Source organism: Budorcas taxicolor, chromosome 1 (genome assembly GCF_023091745.1).
Source record: "Budorcas taxicolor isolate Tak-1 chromosome 1, Takin1.1, whole genome shotgun sequence".
In the NCBI taxonomy this organism is placed as follows: domain Eukaryota; kingdom Metazoa; phylum Chordata; class Mammalia; order Artiodactyla; family Bovidae; genus Budorcas; species Budorcas taxicolor.
Window position 1 is genome coordinate 50,126,361 of NC_068910.1, and position 22,218 is coordinate 50,148,578.

General features: G+C 39.3%; 1 protein-coding gene across 5 annotated transcripts in view; it reads right to left on the reverse strand.

The window, feature by feature from the left end:
- LRRFIP2 (LRR binding FLII interacting protein 2) overlaps positions 1-22,218 on the reverse strand; it is a 110,128-nt gene that overhangs the window by 20,673 nt on the left and 67,237 nt on the right. For all 5 annotated transcript variants that reach the window (XM_052636216.1, XM_052636202.1, XM_052636208.1 and 2 more), the window contains 5 exons: positions 21,915-22,004; positions 15,480-15,524; positions 14,003-14,119; positions 10,987-11,058; positions 6,260-6,430 (listed from right to left, as the gene is read on the reverse strand). In XM_052636216.1, coding sequence (XP_052492176.1) covers positions 6,260-6,430; positions 10,987-11,058; positions 14,003-14,119; positions 15,480-15,524; positions 21,915-22,004 — 495 coding nt within the window. The remainder of the gene's footprint in view (positions 1-6,259; positions 6,431-10,986; positions 11,059-14,002; positions 14,120-15,479; positions 15,525-21,914; positions 22,005-22,218) is intronic.

The following is a 22,218-nucleotide window of genomic DNA, read 5'->3' on the forward strand; positions in this document are numbered from 1 at the left end:
CGGGGGAGCCTGCTGGGCTGCTGTCTCTGGGGTCGCACAGAGTCGGACACGACTGAAGCGACTCAGCAGCAGCAGCAGCAGCAGGGGAGGGTCCAACTCACAGGGACAGAAAGTAGGGCTGCTGCCAGGGGCAGGAGGAAGAATGGGGGGGGGCAGGAGGAGGGGCGGGGGGCAGGAGGAAGAATGGGGGGGGCAGGAGGAGGGGCGGGGAGCAGGAGGAGGGGCGGGGGGCAGGAGGAGGGGCGGGGGGCCGCGCAGGGGGCGTTTAATGGGTACAGAGTTTCAGTCTGACAAGATGAAAAGTTTTCGAGAGCTGTTACACAACAATGTGAATAAACATTAATGAAATGCACACTTTAAAATAGTTAAGATGGTAAATTTTGTTATATGTTTTTTTTACCACAATTAAAAGTAAAAACAATTTCATAATAAAAAATTTGAAAAAGCAATTCCTAAATATTGAAAAGAAAATGTAGTGAACCTAGCTATATGTATCCAGTTAGTGGTATAAGCACAGAGAAAGTATTTCAAGTAACTTTAAAAACAATGGTTGTACTATATACAGCCTAGCAGTAAAATAACAACCAAACACAAAAAACCAAACATGCTTTTAACTATTTTCAGTAATTATACTGCTAGTGGTAATGCTGGTATTGCTATTCTAGGTACTGTGGAATAAAGCGATGAAAATAGAATATAGCAAAATCACTCCCATCCCAAGTGACTCTGAGAACTGGGAAGGGTAGTTTCAGAAGGAGATACGCATATGCAAAACAGAGAGGTCAGGTAAAAATCCTAAGTCTGAATATAAATTAGCACTATACACATATTTTGACTTTAAAAACAAAAGCATACCCCATATACACATCACCCTCATACAGCGCTGAAAAGGTCTAGAGACAGTCACCAACACTGTGGCACGCACTCTGAGCACCCACACTGCTCCAGCGAAAGAGAACCAGGGCTCCTTGGGCTAATAGCTGATTCAGGTCTGCAGCAGAAAATGTACCAGACAAGCCCTGAAAACAGCAAAAATGCTATCACAGCCAATCAGACTCAGGTCAAAATTACTTGGGAATCAACCTGAAGATGTTCACTTTAGATAAAAGTGGGACAACTTGAAAATCAGTAAGAATAAAGCTACAGTGGATGGAAACCATCAGACAAACTCCTGCCTTTATGATGGTTTTCTAAAAATAATTAATAATTGGTCACTGTGAGAGGATCCTAAACAATTTCTTATTTTGAAAACTTGTAAACAAAGGAAAAGAGTCATGCTTTTATCTTGCCTTTCCTCTGTAAACTGTTTCACTGAGTAATAAGGGATGAGGGGCAATTTACACTAATAAATAAAGCAGAGTCAAGTGAAAAGACAAGTCATGGAATGGGAGAAAATATTTGCCAACCACGTATCTGATAAGGAACTTGGATCTAGAATATACAAACTCTAACAATGCAATAACACAAAGATAATCCAATTTAAAAATGGGCAAAGGATCTGAACAGACATTTCTCCACAGATGTACAAACAGTACACATATCAAAATATACTCAAAATCATTAGTCATCAGGGAAGTGCATTCCAAAACCACATCTCCTCGGATGGCTAGGAAGAAACGCAGATAAGAACAAGTGTTGGTGAGGATGTGGAGAAATCAGAATCTGCACACACCGCCAGAGGGAATGGAAAACGGCGCAGCAACTTGGGAAAGGGTCTGGTTACTCCTTAAATGTTTAAACACAGAGCTGCCAGATGACCCAGCAATCTACTCCCAGGTATAATATTTAAAAGAAAGATGAATGTTCCCACAAAAAACCTGTACACAAATGTTTATAGCAGCATAACTCATCACAGATAAAAAGTGAAAAAAATGTCCATCAATACATGCATGGATAATCATGGTCTATATCTATACAATGGAATATTATTAGGCTATAAATCTGAATGAAGTACAGATGCATGCACCACACAGATGAACTTGAAAATATTAACCAAAGTGAAAGAGGCCAATTCTAAAAGATTACACAGTATATGACTCCACTGATATAAAAGGTAACTAACTCTACAGGGACAGAAAGTAGAACCAACAGTGGTTACTGAGGGCTGAGGGGCTGAGAGCGAGAGGATTGCTGAAGGGTACGGGGCTGCTTTCTCACGTGATGAAGCACTCCAAAATTGGTTGTGGCTGCATTTGTCTGTGAAGACGCAAAATAACCCATTGAACTGTATACTTAAGATAGATGAAGTATATGGTATGTGAATTATATCTCAATAAAGCTGTTTTAAAACAATGATGGAAAAATAAAAGAAAGCAGTAAAGATAAAAACAGAATGTCATTTTGCCACCCCTAATCAACTAGTGGATAAAGACACCCTGTTCAGTATCACAGAGATGCCCTATACCTGGACCTCCTGAAGGGAAAGAACCTATGAAGTAGACTGAACCCGCGTGTGATTAAACCTTTAAATCTAACTATTTATAGGAAACACAGAAGAAAAATGAGCATAGTCAAGAACCGTGTTAATGAAACAGCAAAATCCCCAAGACTGTCAGAAACTATTAAGACCAGCAGTCCAGTTTCTTCAACCCATAAACTGCAACAGAGAAAAAGAGGTGAAGGGAAGCCTGTAAACAGAGATTTGTAAGACATGACAACCAACTCCAAGGTGTAGAACTCATCAAGACTCTAAGCATAAAAAAGAAAAATCATCTATCACATTTGAAACAACTGAAATTTTAACAATGACAGGATATATAGTATGAAGGACTTCTTAACTTTTCAGATGTAAAATGGTCTTGCCGTTATATTTTTAAAAAGAGAGGACAGTTTAAATTCATATTAAATTCAGGAATATCCTGGTGGTCCAGTGGTTAGGACTTGGCACTTAATACTGCCCAGGATCTGGGTTCAATCCCTGGTCAGGGAGCTAGGATCCCACATGCCATACAGTGTGACCAAAAAATAAAATAATAAACTCACATTAAAATATGGGACTTGCTTCAAACAAACCGAGTGGGGGAAGTGGACTTGGGAACACTGGCTATGCACCTGTTTGGGGTCAGTGATGGGTTCAGGAAAGTTCATGATGCTCTTCTCTCTTTTTTTTTGCAGGGGGTGGGGGGTGTCTGTTTAAAATCTGCAATAAAACATTTTGTTATATCTCAGATAAACTGAAAAAAAAAAAAAAAAAAAAGGAAAGGAAAGAAAAAAGAAAAATAATTCCCTACTATAATGCAGACATTCCTAACCAGGCATTCTGTCCCTAAAGTACAGACACAATATGTAAGACGCAGTTACCATAATCCCAGCAGAAAACACAGAAAGACATTTTGAAAGGTGGCATGAATATTGTTGTGTAAAGGAAACAGGAACATCTCCTGTGTGAGGCAGTATCTGTTTAGGAGAAGAGAGGCTGGGCGGAAGGTACATCAGAGACAGACATGCCCACAAAGTCTTCTACATCACCGTATTTGAAGCAGATTTCCAGGGCATTAAAAAAACACACAGACTTTTCAAAATCAAAAAGCACAAGATTTAGAAACAAAAACAAACTGAAAAAAAAAAAAAACAAAACTCTATGTATACTAAGACATCTCTATATCCTAGAAAATTATAGGAGGGAAAATGAAGTTGGTTAAAACAGCTTATCATAGGGATTTTTTTTAATGCTCAAGGTCATTGGAGAAGATAGAAAGATAAGAACTCATTTTAGTACTGACCATTCAATACATAGCATGAGCTTTTCTTCTAAATTGTTAGAAGCAAGAGCCAGAAGCAGACATGACAATGTGTGGCAAGGTAGAAAGAGAGTCCAAGGGCTAAGAAAAGTACCATCGCTTGGACTCTCCCAAACTGGCTGATGAGATACAGGAAGAATCAAAGAGGAACCCATCTACATCACCACCTAGTCAATGAGCCACTGTCATCAAGGTGAAAATACCCAGAAACCTCTACCACCTTATCTAGATGCAAGTCTTCTTATCCTAATGTTTTTGTTTGCAGACATTATTTTTTCCGAGGAGTTTAAGGGAAAATCCAGCAGAAACTGCAGAGTTCCCAAATACCCCTGAGCCCCCTCCCCACTCCCAGAACAGCCTTCCCCCACTATCAACATCCTAAACCAGAGGGACTATCTGTTGCAATCAATGGGCCTGCACTGACATGTCATGGTCACTTAAAGCCCGTAGCTGACATCAGCGTTCATTCTCAGTGCTGTGCATTCTGTGAGCTGTGACACACGTACAGTGTATGATACAGAGTAGCTGGTGCTGCCAAGTCCCTTCAGTCGTGTCCGACTCTGCGACCCCATAGATGGCAGCCCCCCAGGCTCCCCCGCCCCTGGGATTCTCCAGGCAAGAACACTGGAGTGGGCTGCCATTTCCTTTCACTGCTGCCCTAAAAATCTCCTGCACTCTGCCTCTTCAGCCTTCCTTCCCCTAGTTCAGTTCAGTTCAGCTCAGTCGCTCAGTCGTGTCCGACTCTTTGCGACCCCATGAATCGCAGCATGCCAGGCCTCCCTGTCCATCACCAACTCTTGGAGTTCACTCAGACTCACGTCCGTCGAGTCGGTGATGCCATCCAGCCATCTCATCCTCTGTCGTCCCCTTCTCCTCCTGCCCCCAATCCCTCCCAGCATCAGAGTCTTTTCCAATGAGTCAGCTCTTCGCATGAGGTGGCCAAAGTACTGGAGTTTCAGCTTTAGCATCATTCCTTAAGGAAATGGCAACCCACTCCAGTATTCTTGCCTGGAGAATCCCATGGACGGAGGAACTTGGTAGGCTACAGTCCGTGGGGTACCAAAGAGTCAGACACGACTGAGTGACTTCACTCACTCACTCTTCCAAAGAAAACCCAGGGCTGATCTCCTTCAGAATGGACTGGCTGGATCTCCTTGCAGTCCAAGGGACTCTCAAGTCTTCTCCAACACCACAGTTCAAAACCATCAATTCTTCGGTGCTCAGCCTTCTTCACAGTCCAACTCTCACATCCATACGTGACCACTGGAAAAACCATAGCCTTGACTAAACGGGCCTTTGTCTCTGCTTTTGAATATGCTCTCTAGCTTGGTCATAACTTTTCTTCCAAGGAGTAAGCGTCTTTTAATTTCATGGCTGCAGTCACCTTCCCCTAGCCCTGCTGCAAATACTTCGTAACACTTTGTGAAAGTGATGAAAACAGACTGGAATGAGCATTTTCAGTCTTCAAGAAATCCCTATAGAGTCTACAGTAATAATGTGGGTCCCTTAGAGGTTATATTAACACCTTTTCTCCCTTTATTATGTACAAATACAGATTGTTATTGCTTCTAACAATTCACCAAAGCACATTTCCTAAATTCTTTTTTCTTTTTTTAATACAATGTACTGCAACTCATTTCTTCACAGTAATACCCATCTGTCCTCTGCTTGGGCTGATTTCAGCACTTTAAAAAAAATCCAATACGCTTTTAAGGGAACGCAACTTGTTTCCTGCGGCTGTCAAAAGGCAAAACCAGGCCTTGGGCAGTGGCCTTTATTTTCCATCTGCACATTTTTACAATATAGCTTACAAATCGCTAAAGAAAACATCTGCTGATTTCTGATCCACATCTCCACACTGCTGTTTCCAAATAACTGGTTAAAGACTTCTCCCCAGTCATTTAGAAAACAGGTTCTCTTGAAAAATGAGAGAAGAAAAGGAGAGAGAAGAGAAGAAAAAAAGAAAAGAGAAAAAAACGAGCCATCTCACTGAAAGCCTCTGGAGCTTTGTGGAGTTCCAGTTATAACAGGAAGAAGTAATTCACTGTAATTGTCTAATTAAGAGACAGAAAATAAAGATAAAATTTGAACTGCATTCTATTTTCAGAAACTAAAGGAGGTGATAAGTTTCCCCTTATGAAAATAAATTAAGTCTTATAAAAATTAAAAAAGGAAAATATTCCAGGAATGGCAGTCTTATGTTCTGTTGATTTCCTTGTACCAACCGGTTTTGAGGGAAATACCACTCCCCGGGACCTTGGCCTCTTCTATCAAACCCAGTTCTTGAAAATTTTTTTTAATTCTCCTTTACTCTTCATCGATAATAACAACCATTCACTGAACACATACTATGTGCCAAATAAACACTTTACAGTCAGTAATAGTCATTAACCCCTCACCACAGAACTATGACGTAGGTATTACTGGCCCCATTTTACAGAAGAAAACAGTAATTTTTAAATAGCAGGTTTTAATTTTCTGACCCCAGAGAAAGGCATGACATAAAATGAGCAAATTACCTTTGACTTTTCTTCATTTTCTCTATAAAATTCCGCCATCTGTTCCTCCTGCTCTTCAATAACATCCTTGAGGGTATCTACTTGGTATATCAAATTGTTCTTCTCATTGTCTAACTGTGCATTGGAAACCATGGCTTTCTTGTATTTTTCTTCCACTTCAGACAAAGACTCCTAAATGAAAGTCAGAGTCATCAGTCTACCATCTCAAACACAGTCATCACCTATAGCCCTGGCACAAACACATGAAGATGCATTTTTGCAGAATACAAGCAGTCTTGGAAGCTCTCTGTTTAGTAGCATGCACATGAAACAGGAGGACGACAATAAGCCGAGAACGCCATTATAAGCACTTCATGGGCTCTCTGCTACCCAAGGAAACAAAACCAAGCGGCACTGTAGCCTCTGAAAGACGAAAAGGCATGCAGACAACATGTGAGAGTCACAGTGCAAAAGTCACAAAGCGAAGATTCATCAATGTTTTCAGAAACGTTACTCCTGTAGTTTTCAACAACAAGCTATCTGGTACGCTGAATGCAATGACAGGGAATATAGCCTCTTTTTATATAAGCAAATTTCATACTCCTTCGAATTTCACCATTTCTTGGATCTGTGTTTTCAGTACTTTCCTGTTCTGCATAATATTAATAAATGTATTCACATTTCCTCTGGAAATTATTCAAATATTAGCCATTTAAAATAAGTGACACAAAAACAATTATTTTTTTTTAAAAAGAGCTACCAGGGGAATTCCCTGGTGGTCCCGGAGTGGTTAGGACTCTATGCTTTCACTGCAGGGCCTGGGTTCAATCCCTGGATGGGGAACTCAGATAACACAAGCCCGGCTGTGAGCCCCCCTCCCCGCTCCCAAAAAAGTGCTACCACTAAATGTCTAACTTTTTATATACTTCAAAGTTTTCTGCCTAAAATAGCTTACAGTCTGTTTTTAAATAGCTGCTTCTATTTTGGTAGATTACTATTACCTAGCAACATTTTTAAAGCTAAAAAGAAAAAACATTTCACATAGAAAAAGTCATCACTTCTGTATTTTTAAAATGCTGATGCAAATGTTAACAAATAAAAGAGCAATGATATTTGAACTGAGGGTTCTGAGAGTCCAGATACCTTTACACATTTATGATTAACTGATATTTGACAAGAGTGCCCAGACAACTCAGTGGGAAAAATAGTTTTTTTCATAAATTATGTTGGGGCAACTGAGATCCACATGCAAGCAAATAAAGGTGGACTCCTACCTCACACCATGCCCCGAAATTAACTCAAAATGGATCACAGTCCTAAATTAAAAGCCAAAATAATAAAATTCTTCCCCCAAAACACAGAAGTAAATCTTTATGACTTTGGAGTAGGCAGTGGTTTCTCAGATATGAAATCAAAAGAAAAAAGCAGACTTCATCAAAATTAAAAACTTTTATGCTACAAACTATATCATCAAGAAAATAAAAAAGACCATGCAAAAAATGTGAGAAAACATTTGCAAATCTTATATCTGATAAGGTACCTGTATCTAGAATATATAAAGAACACTTAGAAATCAAGAATTAAAAGACAGACAATTCAATTTTGAAATGGGAAAGGATTTGAACAGATATTCCTCCAAAGAGGGTATAAAATGGTAAGAATATAAAAATATTCTTAATATCATTAGTGATTAAAGAAATAAAACCAAAACCATAATGAGATACTACTCCAGACTTAATAGGATGGCTATTAACATAATCAAAAAGAGAGATAACAAGGGTTGGTGAGGAAATGGAAAAACCAGAATCCTCATACACTGCTAGTGAGAATGTAAAATAGTGCAGCTGCTTCAGGCAGAGTCTGGGAGCAAGTCAAAATGTTAAACACAGAGTTGCCATATGACCCAACACTTCTATTTCTAGGTAATCTGCCCAAGAGAAATGAAAAGATATATCTATACAAAAAAACTGGACACAAATGTTTACAGCAGCATTATTCATAACAGATCCAAACTATAAACAATTCAAATGCCTATCAACTAATAAATGGATAAACAAAATGTAGTAAATCTATACACTGGAATGTTACCCAGCAATTTTTACATATATACACACATACATACACACACAGATGCATGTTATGACATGGATGAATCTTATGACATGGATGAAAACATTAAGTAAAAAGTCAATCACAAAAGACAACACTGACTAGTGGTCTGGGAGTGAAGGAATGGAGAACTGCTGATTAGTATGGAGTTTCTTTCTGGGGTAATGAAGATACTGTAAAACTGGTGATGTCTGTGCAACTCTGTGACTATGCTGAAAAAAAAAACAATACACTGTACACTTTAGGTAAATTTTATGGCATGTGAATTTTATCTTAATAAAGATACACAAACACACAAACACATACACTTAACTGTTTGCAAATCAGGAGTATATTAATGTTTTGGGGTTTTTTTCCAGAAAAAAATGAACAAACTTTTAGGCCAACCCCATACATTGCAGAATTTAGAATGATTCTGATCCATCTTAGAGACAAATAGCAAAAAAGAAAAAAAAGAGAAAAATCCTCACAACTCAGTCCCATACAAAATGGGGTGTGACTGCATGAACACCAGAATCTGAGGCAGTTTAAGCAGCAGCTGCAAGGATACAACATATAAAATGAATGGAAGTTACTTTTTTTTAAACAACAGACCATAGAGGACTAGTTTAAGTGTCAAGGTAGTTTTAATGATTTTAATCTATTTCACACCAGTGATACCCACAAGGAATTAGTTTACTTAAATGTATCTTAGGGAACTGATTTTCAGTGTAGGTTCTAGACTAGAAGCAACAACATTATCTAGGATCTGGCTAAAAATGCAAATTTTCAATAACCCCATCCTAGACTTTTTGAATGAGAAAATCTGGGAGTAGAGTCCAGCAATCTGTGCTATTATTGAGATCCAGGTGACGATGGATGGAAGCTGGAGTGGGAAAACACCCCTCACAGGCAGACATACTTGAGAATAATGTCATAAGCAATGACCTAGCATTCTTTTTTAATAGGATATAAGTACATTGACAACCACTGTGCTTTGACCACCAACTGGCTGATTTCGTAAATGATTTTTTTTCTTCTGTTTAAAAGACTCATTTCAAGGATAAACACAATCTGAAGTCAAGTTCAATTATATACTAACTATGAATTAAGAAAAGGGGTCTTATCTATTCAGAGTTTCAAATAAGGTGAATCTGTTTTCTGTATCCTTCAAAGAATGCAATAATGCTAGGTCAAAAAGAGGAAAATGTTCAAAATAAAATGAAAAACAAGTAAGAATTCCTCTGAATCATTTGCTTTCCTGATACATTATATTACATTCAATACTTTAAAATGAATGTACTGATTGAAAAGTCCTGGATTTGTTCCCTTGATCTAAGATACTTCCAAGTCATAGCTCCAAAACTTGAAGATGAGAGCAAAAAGGCTAAGGGAGCACATAGGCACACTAACTGGGATTCTCCTGATGTTCGCCAATGCCCATACGTGGCTGTCAGTGGTGTCCAGGCATCCCAGGAATGCTCTCCACAGGCCTTCCCACCCTTTCTGGTCCTGAGTCTTAACTGTGTGCCCTCTGGGCCACAATCACCTGCATGAAGGTTTTGGCTGTTAGTTGGCTCAAGTCCAGTCATGCCAGGGCAGCTGAGCTTTGCCTATTAGGTTCACACTGTGCTCCTGGGGCACTGCCCAAGTCACCTTTCTGAACACCTTGTTTACACATTTTTAGAGGTCTGGTGTCTATTTCTGTGTTTAATAGGGAACTACCTGTGTTCAGAGAAACTTACAGTAATTCATAATATTAGACCTGGACTTCTTAAGAAAACACAGGGAAGAGCATGATGATCAAGTGCCATTTGTAACTAAAAGGTCTGCCACACACCTACACTGCTACAGTAAACTGGTAGCCATTCTTGCTACCATTTAAAAAGTGAACGTGTTAGTTGCTCAGTCGTGTCTCTTTGTGACCCCATGGAATATAGTCAGAGCCCGTGGAATTCTCCAGGCAAGAAGACTGGAGTGGGTAGCCGTTCCCTTCTCCCGGGGATCTTCCCAACCCAGGAATTGAACCTGGGTTTCCTCATTGCAGGGAGATTCTTTACCGTCTGAGCTACCAGGGAAGATTCCTGTTTAAATTCACCTCCAAATTCTTTAAGGCACTGAATGTGTGTAACCCTTTTTGACCTATATGTAAAAACAACACCAAAACACAGTCCTCATGCTTCAGGGTCTTTCCACCACAGGGGTTATTTATGGTAATGCTCTCTCTCTCTCTCAGATGTTTCTTCCTCCTGTTTCTAACACTGACTGAATTTGGTGACAGAAATAGGCAATGCTCTTTTATTTAACTTGGAAGAATTTTAAGGTTTAATTCTCAATAAAAAAATATTCTTAGAACATTTCTTAGGTTTTTGCCTAACTCAATTTTGTAAGGCTAAGATACAAGGGATATGTAAGCATTTTACAAGGTTTAAAAACTGAGTCCAGCTATCTTTTGCTGAATATTCCACAAACTACACCACACATGTAAATATCAGCAGAGACTGGAAGTTCGCCTTTCACTGCAGGTTAAGCACATGCTTGAAAGACAAACACTGTTAGTAAAGCCATGTGCAGTGGGGTTAAGAGAACCCGTGAAACCACCGTTACTGACACTTCTGCGCACAGACAGCATGCTTGGGCAGCAGAGAGGGCCCTGATACCTTTAGTTCTTTAAGCCCCTGCATGTATCTCCCTTCTACATCCTGAATCTGGTCCTTAAGGTCATAGATATCCTGCAGGACATAGGAATGAACCATTGCATAAAACCACACGCGCAAAGTCTCAAAGGATTCATGAAAATGTGAATTACTTCTGAATAGACCAGACCAAAAGAAGAGAAGTCACAGTTCACAAACGTGACTGCCACTCCAAACAGCGCAGGTGACGGTGGGGCTGGGGAAGGCCCTAGAGTAACCAATTCAACAGAGTAAACATTTTCTTGGCATTGACTCCTGTTGAAGCAATATTAGCAAACGGGGGCAGGACTGTGTATGGACAAAAGCTATAGCTTATAACAGTTTTTAAAACACAATTTTGAAATTTGTATAAATCATTTAAATAATTTTGGTATAACACTTCACCGAGAACTAGTAAAATATGTAGCAAATTAATTACAAGCTGAAAATTTTACTGAGTTATGCAGAAATATTTAAAAAATGTAAAACTAGGTATGAACAAAGTTGTCTTCCAATGACTTGGTTACTGCCCACAATTCATTTGGGAGAAAGAGAAGTAAAGGGAGGGAAATTAAACACAAACCTTTTTAAATACAATGTCAAATGAGACAATCTATCCTGAGGACATCATTTAAATGATGAGAAAAGTCTTTACTCCAAAAGTTACCATAATCCTTATAAAAAAAAGTAAAGCAGGTCAAATTTTAAATGGAAAATATTGTCTCCCTTGTACCCAACCTTGCTACATACGATCTATTCTGGATGGTTGATTCAGGTTGGAAATAACAGCTACAGGCCCTTGAACGTAACTCTACAACTACAGGTGGGAACAATGGCCCACTGCACAGAGTTACATTATATCAACATTTCCCCTGCCTCTTCACTCCCTCCCCAGTGGGCTTGTCTTTACTTCCCAGTTCCCTCAACAGACATTTATCAAGTGCCTATGCTGCGCTGTGCTTAGTCGCTCAGTTGGGTCTGACTCTTCGTGACTCCAGGGACTGTAGCCCGCCCAGCTCCTCTGTCCATGGGGATTTCCCAGGCAAGAATACTGGAGCGGGTTGCCATTTCCTTCTCCAGGGGAACTTCCCAACCCAGGGATCGAACCCGGGTCTCCTGCACTGCAGGCGGATTCCTTATTGTCTGAGCCACAGAGAGTGCCTAGGAGGAGCCAGATACTGGGACATACAAGCTCATTTCCTTCCAAGAGGCTGTACATGGCGAGCATAAGCTGAGTCCGAAGCTGGAAGGCCCCATCCTCCTGTCTTTTGCTGGACTAGAAAACAGCACTTAAAGGCAAGAACTGAGCTTATTTACTTTGCACCCCCCAATGCTTCTGCCTGGTACTAAGAGCTCAACAGCACCGGCCCCTTCAGAGTCAGAGCCAGCATGACCTGGGCTGCCTCCTGCACAGCCACTGCCGCTGCAGCAATCCTCCCGAGCCTCTGCTAATCCTCAGCCCACTGTACAAGCTGCCCGTATCACACACCAGACTCCTGCTCCTGACCCGACTCCAATCTGATTCGGTCACTAACAGTCCCTCCCTCCTCCTCTACTGTGTCGGGGGAAGGGGCGCCCAACTCCCCCCAATCTTATCTGGACATTCCTCTCACCCACTCAGGCACTTTCTGTTATTCCTCTCGTTTCTTAACTTCAGTCTCTCTCTACTGGCTCAATCCAACCAATGAAAATAATAACTAAGGCTGCCTTTAAAAGAAAGCAAAAACCCTCTCTTAACACTGTCTATTGACCAATCAACTTCCAGCCTCCAACACTCTCTTCAGAGGAAGCTGCCTGCATTTCCTCCCATTACAGTTTTGACTTGCTCATCTCCTCCCCACTGTTCAACCACAGAGGAACAGTTCTTGCCTCCAAGGTTTCTTCCAGCCTGTGGTCAACCTTTAGGAATGCAAATCAGATAGCACCGCTTCCCTGCTTCATATCCCACTGTGGTCAGGGTGAACCTGAATTCCTTCCAGTCGGCCACACAGTGTTCTGGGGTGTGGCCCATCATTACCTCTCTAGCCTCCTCTCTCACCCATTACGAATCCTCACTTTCCATCCTATCCTCTGGCAACTCTGCCACCCAGATAACCTTCCGGTTCTCCGAATTTATCAGAGAACACCTTCACACTTTGGCTTCTTTGCCTGGTTATTTTTTTACTGTTCCTTCACTCCTTGTCTCCTCAAAAGCCTTTCAGTATCTCTTCCAGTTTAGACGATGCTTCTCTGAATTCCCTTCACAGCCTTACTCTTGCTACTATGATAGACACCACACCACCTGGCTTTACTGGTTTATATCCACTTGTCTTCCATGTGAAACAGTGAATTCCTCAGGTTTCCAAAGTATGTTTTACTGCCTGAACCTATGGGGCTCGATAAACACTGAATGAATGAATAAATGCAGTTTTTATTACTACCCTTGCCCCATTCCTCACAAACAGCATGCTCAGCAAATAGACATTCACAGACATCTTGAAAGGGTTATTAATGAGACTGGAGGCTCAACTAACAGGTTAAATGAGCTTTCATTACTCAGGTATTTCTGTCATCCCAAATATTATCATACTTGTCTTATCACGAAACTCTGAGAGATAACTGTATTCAAGCAGCCAAATAATACTATAAGGGCTCAAAAGACTAATAATCCCCAAAGTCTGGTTCCCTGTACATCCACATATTTTCCATCTAAAATGTGGCCAATTATTTGAAAGGATGACTTTTATATACATTAGAAAGTTTTTCTGGCATTTGTAAACTAGAAGAGCTCATTCCAAATACCATCAAATGTTCAGGAAAGAGAACAGAAAAGAATTAACTAATCTCCTTCCTTTCAGACCCTAGTCACATTCTTGAACTGTATTAACAATTTTTTTTTTTAAAGAACTCATACTTCTTTCCTTCCTACCAAGTCACATTAAATGTTAAATGGTTCTAGTATACTACAAAGAAGCCAAAAATAAAAAATATTTATAAAAAGCAAACCAAAATGGTGGTTTACCCGCAATTCACTTAATGAGGTGTCTGGGTCTATTAAGCTGCTGGTATCCCCGCTTCCTCGCCTGGATGAGTTTCCACTTAGAGGGGTCGTCGCTGAGGCAGAATTTCGAGATGAAGGCTAGAGAAAAAGATAGATGACACTTTTAAGTCTTAGTTCTTTAAAAATAAATTTGCTGTGGAAACTAAAAGTGGGGCAGGGTGATAGGAAGAGCTCTAACACAGTGTGGATAAGAAGTCACTGAATGTAGTCCACAAGCAATTTAGACTGGCCTTGGTGGGGAGAGGGGGACGGGGGTTACCCAGAGATGCGACCAGACCTACTCAGCACAACTGCGTTTGCTCACTCTTTTGGAATCTAGGATTCATAATCACTAAGAAGGAAATAGTTCATGTGAAGAGTTGTCTGTTTTCTAAGTTTATCTTTACTGTACTGTAAACAGCGCTGGGGTGAGGACATCAGCTGGATTTTGAACAGTTTCAGAATGCTCTGTTGGTATGCTAATTATTAGGTTCCTGAAGCTGCTTCTTTAGAAACTTTTCTTTTCCCAACACTTTGTTGATAAAAGCTGGAGACACTGTCTGCAGCTGAGAGCAGCAGCATTTTCCCCTCAGCTGTGGATGATGCTCCTGAATTAATAAACGGCAGAGATTTGGGCAGACAATTCAGCAGACAACTAGCCGCATGCGGCAACTGAGCACTTGGAATGTGACTGGTCCAAACTGAGAATTCTTTCTCAGGTGTGAAATACACACCAGGTTTTGAACTCTTGATGTGGAAAAAAGAATGCAAAATATCTCACTGATAAGTTTTCATGTTGATTATGCTTAAAATATTTTGGACACTGGGGTTAAATAAAATATATCATTTGAATTAATTGTATCTGTTTCCTTTTACTATTTTAGTGTGGCTGCTAGAAAATTCACATGTGGCTTACATTTGTGGCTTGCACTACATTTCTACTGGACAGAACTGGCATATCATTGGGGGCATAGTGAAAAATTAATACAGATAATTTCCTAGGATGACTTTCTAAAAATGTTTCTAGAAGAAAGTTAGAGACTTTTTTTTTTTTTTAAACACAAAGCAACTCCTTAAAAGGAATTATTTCACTTCAAAGAAATAATTTCTCTATACAGGAAAAAAGAAAGAAAACCTTCAGAGTCTGTCACCACTATTCCTAAAGACACTTCCCCATTTCCAGTGTGTAATGGTTTCTTCTCAGGGTGAAATTCTAGAGGACTGAAAATCAAAAGAGCAGCCACAAGTTTAGGAGGTGACATGCAAGGAAATAAAATGCAGTGTCTCCTCTCTTCCCAGGGCTTCACATGATTCAACTGCAGAGGAATCTGGGGGTCAAGGACAGGAAGTAGATGAAGAAAGGAAGAGTAACTCCATGAGTTAAACTGTTGTAAAATCAAGAATAGTAGTAAGCTGGTGACCTCAACAACTTAATTTCCTTAGGAATTTACATACTCACCCTTGTGTAATTTTCAGCATACTGTTTATCAGATTTTTCATCCAACTAGAAAAGAACAGAGATAAAAATCAGAAAAGACGTTGAGCCTTTCGATTCTTTTAAGGTGGAAGAAAAAAAGAAGTGACACCATTTGGGTTCTCCAAGTTCAACTGATACTTGGATCCTTAAAAGTAAACATACTAAAACTGAAATAAAAGTTGGGACACAGAAGACAAGATGTTAACTTCAATTCTTATTCAAGGAAGACAGAGTAAGCAAGCTATCCTTATGAAAAAGGTTAGAACTTTTGCATAGATTTTTCTTTTCATGGTATTTGAAACAACTAAAGAAACTACATATAAATGTAAACTCTAGCATTGCAAAAGTCACACACACACACAAATACTCATACATGTCAGAAGAAAAAGTCTGATAAAACCAAAAGCCAAAAAACTTTATTACATTATTAGTACACAAGACACATAGATAAGCTAGCACACTCAGCCAAAAAAGTTCAGACTGGACTACAGCATGTTAAATGTATCCTCAAAAGAATTTCTCCACAGTCTGAGGATTTGCTTGTATGCTTTTTGTGTTTGCTTTTTAACAAACATGCACAAGTATCTAAAAAAAGAAAAAAATCAAACAGCACAAAGGGCATGTGCTACCCTCAAGGGCAATCTACTCCCAAGGCTTTACAAAATTCTAACAGTGGTGTCCCAAATACATCCCATATGTTCTCTTTTCCCTCACCATGTTTCAGAGATTAGAGAAAGTATTTTTCTTCATGGTATTTCTCACTCCCTGACCCCATGATACTTATTAATCTACTTCCTATCTGATCTCTCTCTTTGATGTAAACTTCATGTCTGTACATTCTTTTCTGTATTCCTAACACCAAGAATAGCACCTGGCATACAGAAGGACTAAAAACTTGTCAGATGAATGAATAAATGAACTACACTTCTTCTGCACCTACAGACTGACCTCATTTAACAGCTGAGTAGTACCCTACTGTCTGGAGATAGCATAACTAGTTATCCTCTCTCTCACAGACAGGCCTTAGGGTCGTTTCAGTTAGTGTTTCAAGAAGAGAAGTACCTTAAAGGTCTCGCCTAAAACTCTGACTTTATAGCTGAGGAAAGAGAAATTTTAGATCTTGCTGAAGGATGAACAACTAAATGCCAGAGCTGGATCCAGATCTCGGTTTTGTCAATTTTTCCCTATTATTTACTTGTATAGACTGTCCCGATTACCACTAGGGAGTAAAAAAATCACAGAGAAAGTTAACTAAGTGAAAATATACCCAGACCCCCAACTTCTAGACCAATAATCCTTCCAGCCCAATCTAGAGAAGAGATTTGAAAACTGCCCTCAGTTAATTATTAAAACACAAAACATCATTATTTCTGGCTCAGTTCAGATCACTTCACTCTAACTTCCTCATATTTGAAAGTTTTCTTTTTTAAAAAATTACATTTATCATGTTCATTTCCTGTCTCAGTAAACACCTTTTTCTATAAGTACTAAATCAGAACATAAATCCTGTCTTAGCCTTTGAATTATTTTTGCTGCTTCTTACTACAATACCCTTAAAAAAGAATGGACATTACTTCATTTTGACTTCTTAAAACCACATATGAAAGGTCTTAAAACAAACAAGCAATAACAATAGTTTTTCATGTTGGCAAATACTGCCATAAGAAGGAATTACCTTCCTCATGTCTATACTAGTAAAAATCTATTGCTTAATATTTAACGTGTTACTCCTCAGAACAAAAGAAATACTACATCTAAACAGACCGCCTTATTCTCCTTAGAGTGCCTTCCAACTCTCTTCTCCTAATGAGTTACAGAGATAAACAGGCAGCATTCAGAAGCAATCTTCCAGGTCCACCTGAAATGCTATCCCTTAATTCGCTCTCAAACAAATGACCCCCAACCCACCCATTTTTTCACAGGCAGACACCTGAGAGAAACCTTACAGTTCAGAGGGGGCGTCCGTGGCCTAGTCGACCACAGGGTCGAGCCTCCTGCTGTCACTATCCTCTGACAGAACTGCCGCAGCCCAGGCTGGTCACGGGCCAAACTTCAGGACTGCGGAGGCAGCGAAAGCGCTGAGAGCAGCCCCACCGCAGCCCAGTTATTTTGGCTGCAGGGACCTGGCCAGAGACTCCCAACTTCTCCTCATGCCACGTTATGCGCAGCCTTCCATTTAGACAGAAGCTAGCTGAATCCTGGTGTTCTAAATGCCCCAGGAGGTCTACTTAGCTGCCCTGCAACAAGAAGCTAGTGTTCAAAATGACGACCCTAAGACTCCACCAGATCCTGGAAAGGGTCTTAAATGGAATAAAATGGAGTCATATTTAATATGCTAAGGTATAAACGAAGGAAACGCTGCTGGTAAAAGGGTACAAACTTACAAAGCTGTAAGACAAAGTCTGAGGATCTAATGTAAAACATGGTGACTATAGCTGATTTTTCAAAAATTGTTGTTTATGAATAACACAGAAAAAATGAGTATGTAGTAATATGAAAAGTCAGAAAACAAAGGCTCTATGTATAGTATTATATGGTCACAATTTTCTAAAACAAGCAAATTAAACTGAGAAAGAAAAGAATACTGAAAATAAATCATTAGTAAAGACCTCAGAACTTGCTTATGAATACTGACGACAGCTTACTACTCTCAAAAACTTTCAAGTACATTCCTAAATAATTAAATATGTATTTTTCCCATCAAGAAAAGGGTTTCCTTGATACTTGGAAACAGAAAGCTAGCTAACAGGCTTGTAATATTTTACATTCGTGTTAATCTGCAAAGAAGAGCACATGATGGCAAAGTTCACTGCTGCTTTCAAGAATTTCAAATTATCAACCAGTAAACAAAGTGTCAACTGTCATCTTTTCTATATTTTGGTGATAAATCCCTTTATCTTATCTATGTCTGGGAAATCTGAAAATGCTTTTAACATCATAGAACACAGATTGTTTCTCTTTAAGTCTAAACTCCATGATTATCTGTGGAAATTAGCACATGAAAAATATTTCTTAGAATACATATCTTGTCAAATCTTTGAAACCCTCTGTTTCAAAGAAAGGTATTTCTTATTCTCAGATGAAGAGGCCCATTGGCCTTGTCTCAGCATATGACTACTGTGACCGATAATTTTGTCCTACTAAAATGGTAAAACATAACAGAATCTTTTTGAAGGGAAACAGAATTTTAGCTGTGAATACATTTCAATACCGTGATTTGAAAGGGTTGTTTAGAAATAAAGATGCACTTTGTTCTAAATTATATTTCTTTTTTAAAAGGACACTGGGGATTTGATGTAACTGAGCTATGCACATCTGATATGGAGAGCCACTTTCAGCAAGCAGCAACCCTTCTGTCACCCGTATCATAAATCTAATATAATATGTGATCAAGAGATAAGAGTATTAAGGCATTTGAACAAACTTTTTTTTTTTAAGGTATAAAATTATAATCCAGTGAAGTATTTATAGTATAGTTTGCTTATGCTTCCCTGGTAGCTTAGCTGGTAAAGAATCCGCCTGCAATGCGGGAGACCTGGGTTCGATCCCTGGGTTGGGAAGATCCCCTGGAGAAGGGAAAGGCTACCCACTCCAGTATTCTGGCCTGGAGAATTCCATGGACTTTCACTTTTCTTTGCTTAAAGCAGTCACTGGAGTCTAATCCTTTGTTAACTTCTAATTTACATGTATATACTGACTTGATAATGTTATTTAAAAATTCTATTTGGAGAAAACCCTAAAAAACAGAAGATCCAAGCCCCCAGCTACAAGGACGCTTTCTTCAGGAGCAGTGGTAACTACTGGTTTGCCCTTTGTTCCTCACATTTTCTGAGCAATATTAAACTGGCTTAGGTCTTCCTGTCCCTCTCCCAGCACCTCAGTAAATCTTTTTTAAATTGTATTTAGTATAAAATGTAGTCCATAGGCATTAATGAGGAATTTGTTCAAAACGCCACAGGATCATATTTAATAAGAAAATTCCTTTATAGATCATTGCTTCATGCCAAATTATGCTGTCCTAAAAATGCCCAGACTGAAAAAAATACATTTGCTTGCTGAATAAAAGTGAGTACTTCATCACTTAAAGAAAAAAACCCCAAGATATTTCACATAAAAATGCAGATTTCAGCTTATCCTTTTAAAAAGCATATGTGTGAGGGAGGGAGTGGGGGGTGGAGAGCTTACCAACATAAAGTCCACTTTTTGTTTATAATGAGCTGAATTACAGTATAACCTTTAGAGGAAATTATTAGACTTTTTTTTTTTTTTTTGCTCCAGAGAAGGGACCAACATATACATGCATTTTAGGCTGTGCCAAGAGGCAAAATTAAGGATATTACATAGGTACTTAGACAACCATTCAGGAAAAAAAAAAAAAAATCACTGCGGCTCATAGGCTATAAAACAGAGTGCTGGCCAAGTTTACCAACTAACGCTCTGGAGAATCCTGTGCTTATGTTATAAGGTGCACAGCATGACTTGGTATACATAGGCATAGCCTATATGGGGGCTTCCCTGGTGGATCAGTGGTAAAGAATCCTCTTGCCAATGCAGGAGATGCAGGGTTTGTCCCTGGATCAGCAAGACCCCCAGAGAAGGAAATGGCAACCCACTCCAGTATTCTTGCCTGGGAAATCCCATGGACAGAGGAGCCTGGCGGGCTACAGTCCATGGGGTTGCAAAAGAGCTGGACACGACTTAGCGACTAAATTAACAACAAGAAGCTTATATACATGTGTATCAAATCCAAATCATTAGTTATATATCTTTAATATGTATAATTTTTATTAAAATGTGTGGATAAATAAAAATAATTACTGGGAGAAGAGTTTTATTTAATTACAAGCAGCAGTGGAAGACTTTAAAAATAAAGTCAATCTTTTCACTTCTGTATAGTTACTACAATAAACTGCGAAGAAATAAACATAAGGAGGACATAACCAGTAATTCAGACATCACATTAGGTGCTAAACGGATTCAAAGTTTTCAAGAGAAAGGGGGTACATAATAAATTGATTCTATCTATGAAAAAACAGGTTAATAAGCAAATTAATAAAATAGGCAATATTCCAGGGGAAAGACCTGGGAGTCAGTCTTCTAACTTGGGTGCAGAGAGATTCTTTGATCTGATGAAAGCCAAGACACGGGCTGTTGCTCAGCCAGCTTTGAGAGCCAACAATCTGGAATACTTGAGGACCACACTTAGAACTGTTTTCTAGGATCAGTCACTCAGAAGTAGCTATTTAAATACAATCTGTGATGTGCTAAATATAAAGAACTATCTCTTCATTTAAAAAAGGGTCTAATTTTTTGTTAAGAAACTGCCTCATCTGCTTGAAAGAGTTGATAACTAGAGCAGTTATTGGTTCAAGGGCAAAACAACACAAAGCAACACTAATGTCAGCAACAGAGAGAAGGTGTTACACAGACAGAAAATCAGGCTGTTAGATATACCAGGCAGGCGGACATCTGCTGCTGTGGGTCCCTCATCAAGGAAAATGCCTCCAGGCACCTCTACTGGACACGCTTTCCTAAATGCAGTTCGCAGTGAATGTGAGGGCTTGCCAGGCGGCCCAGTGGTAAAAGAATCTGCCTGGCAATGCAGGGAATTCAGGAAACACAGTTTGATCCCTGATTGGGAAGATCCCCTGGAGGAGGAAAGGTAATCCAATCTAACATTCTTGCTGGAGAATTCCATGGACAGAGGAGTCTAACAGGCTACAGTCCATGGGGTCGCAAAGAGTTGACCATGACTCAGTAGACAGCACACATAACGAATGTGAAGGCAGCGGGCAGGCACTTCTTCAAACACAACGCCATAATCCAAATGCTCAAAATCTATTCGGATTCTTCCCAGTTACGGTGAATTAGTGACATTTTACTAAGTAGTGTATTTTATTGTTCAACCTTCAAAGTCCACCTAAAAATTTATAGATTCACCAAAATGAAAAGAGAAGAAAAATTTTAAGACCAATCAGGAATATCTAAATATGGGAAAGGTATTAGAAGGGTTTAAGGAGTTTTTATCCTTTTCTTAGGTTTGATAAGAAATAAGAAAAAAGAAACAATAAATAAGAAAAAAGTTCTTAACTAGAGAGGCATACTGAACGATTTATTGGGAAATGGCATGATGTATGGGATTTGCTTTAAAATAATTCAGGGGAAGATAAGGAGGGAAAGAGGAAGAAATAGATGAAACAAAATTGGCTAATAATTGTTCGGGCTGCTTCTGGAAAATTTCCATAGGAAAAAGTGTTTAAAAAAATAAGAACATATCAATGTACACATTTTGAAACAAAACAAAAAACTATTTAATGCTAGTGTACTCAAATAAATTAAATTCTGATTTTAAAATAGCTACTGTATTAGCTGTTAGTCACAAGCCTGAGACAGTGGGTCCCCATGCGCTGCACTCACGCTGGTCAGATCTGGGATGCTCACGTCATCCACGTCAGAGACGACGCTCCCCCTACGATTGGAGCGACTAAAATAATCAGCGGCAGAAACCTTTCAGTTAGAAAAAATGAGATGCTTTAAAATTAAGAAGAGAGAGAACAAAACGATAACATTGTCATATGAGGGGAAACCTTCTTTTTTCTTTTTGTTGTGTGATAAAGTATCAAGAAATGAAATGAGGGAAGTGCTGTGATTACCCACTCAAGAAGGTAAGAAAGAAATGTAAAGGGCTCCAAAATGACTTCACAGCTCCCTAAAATAAACT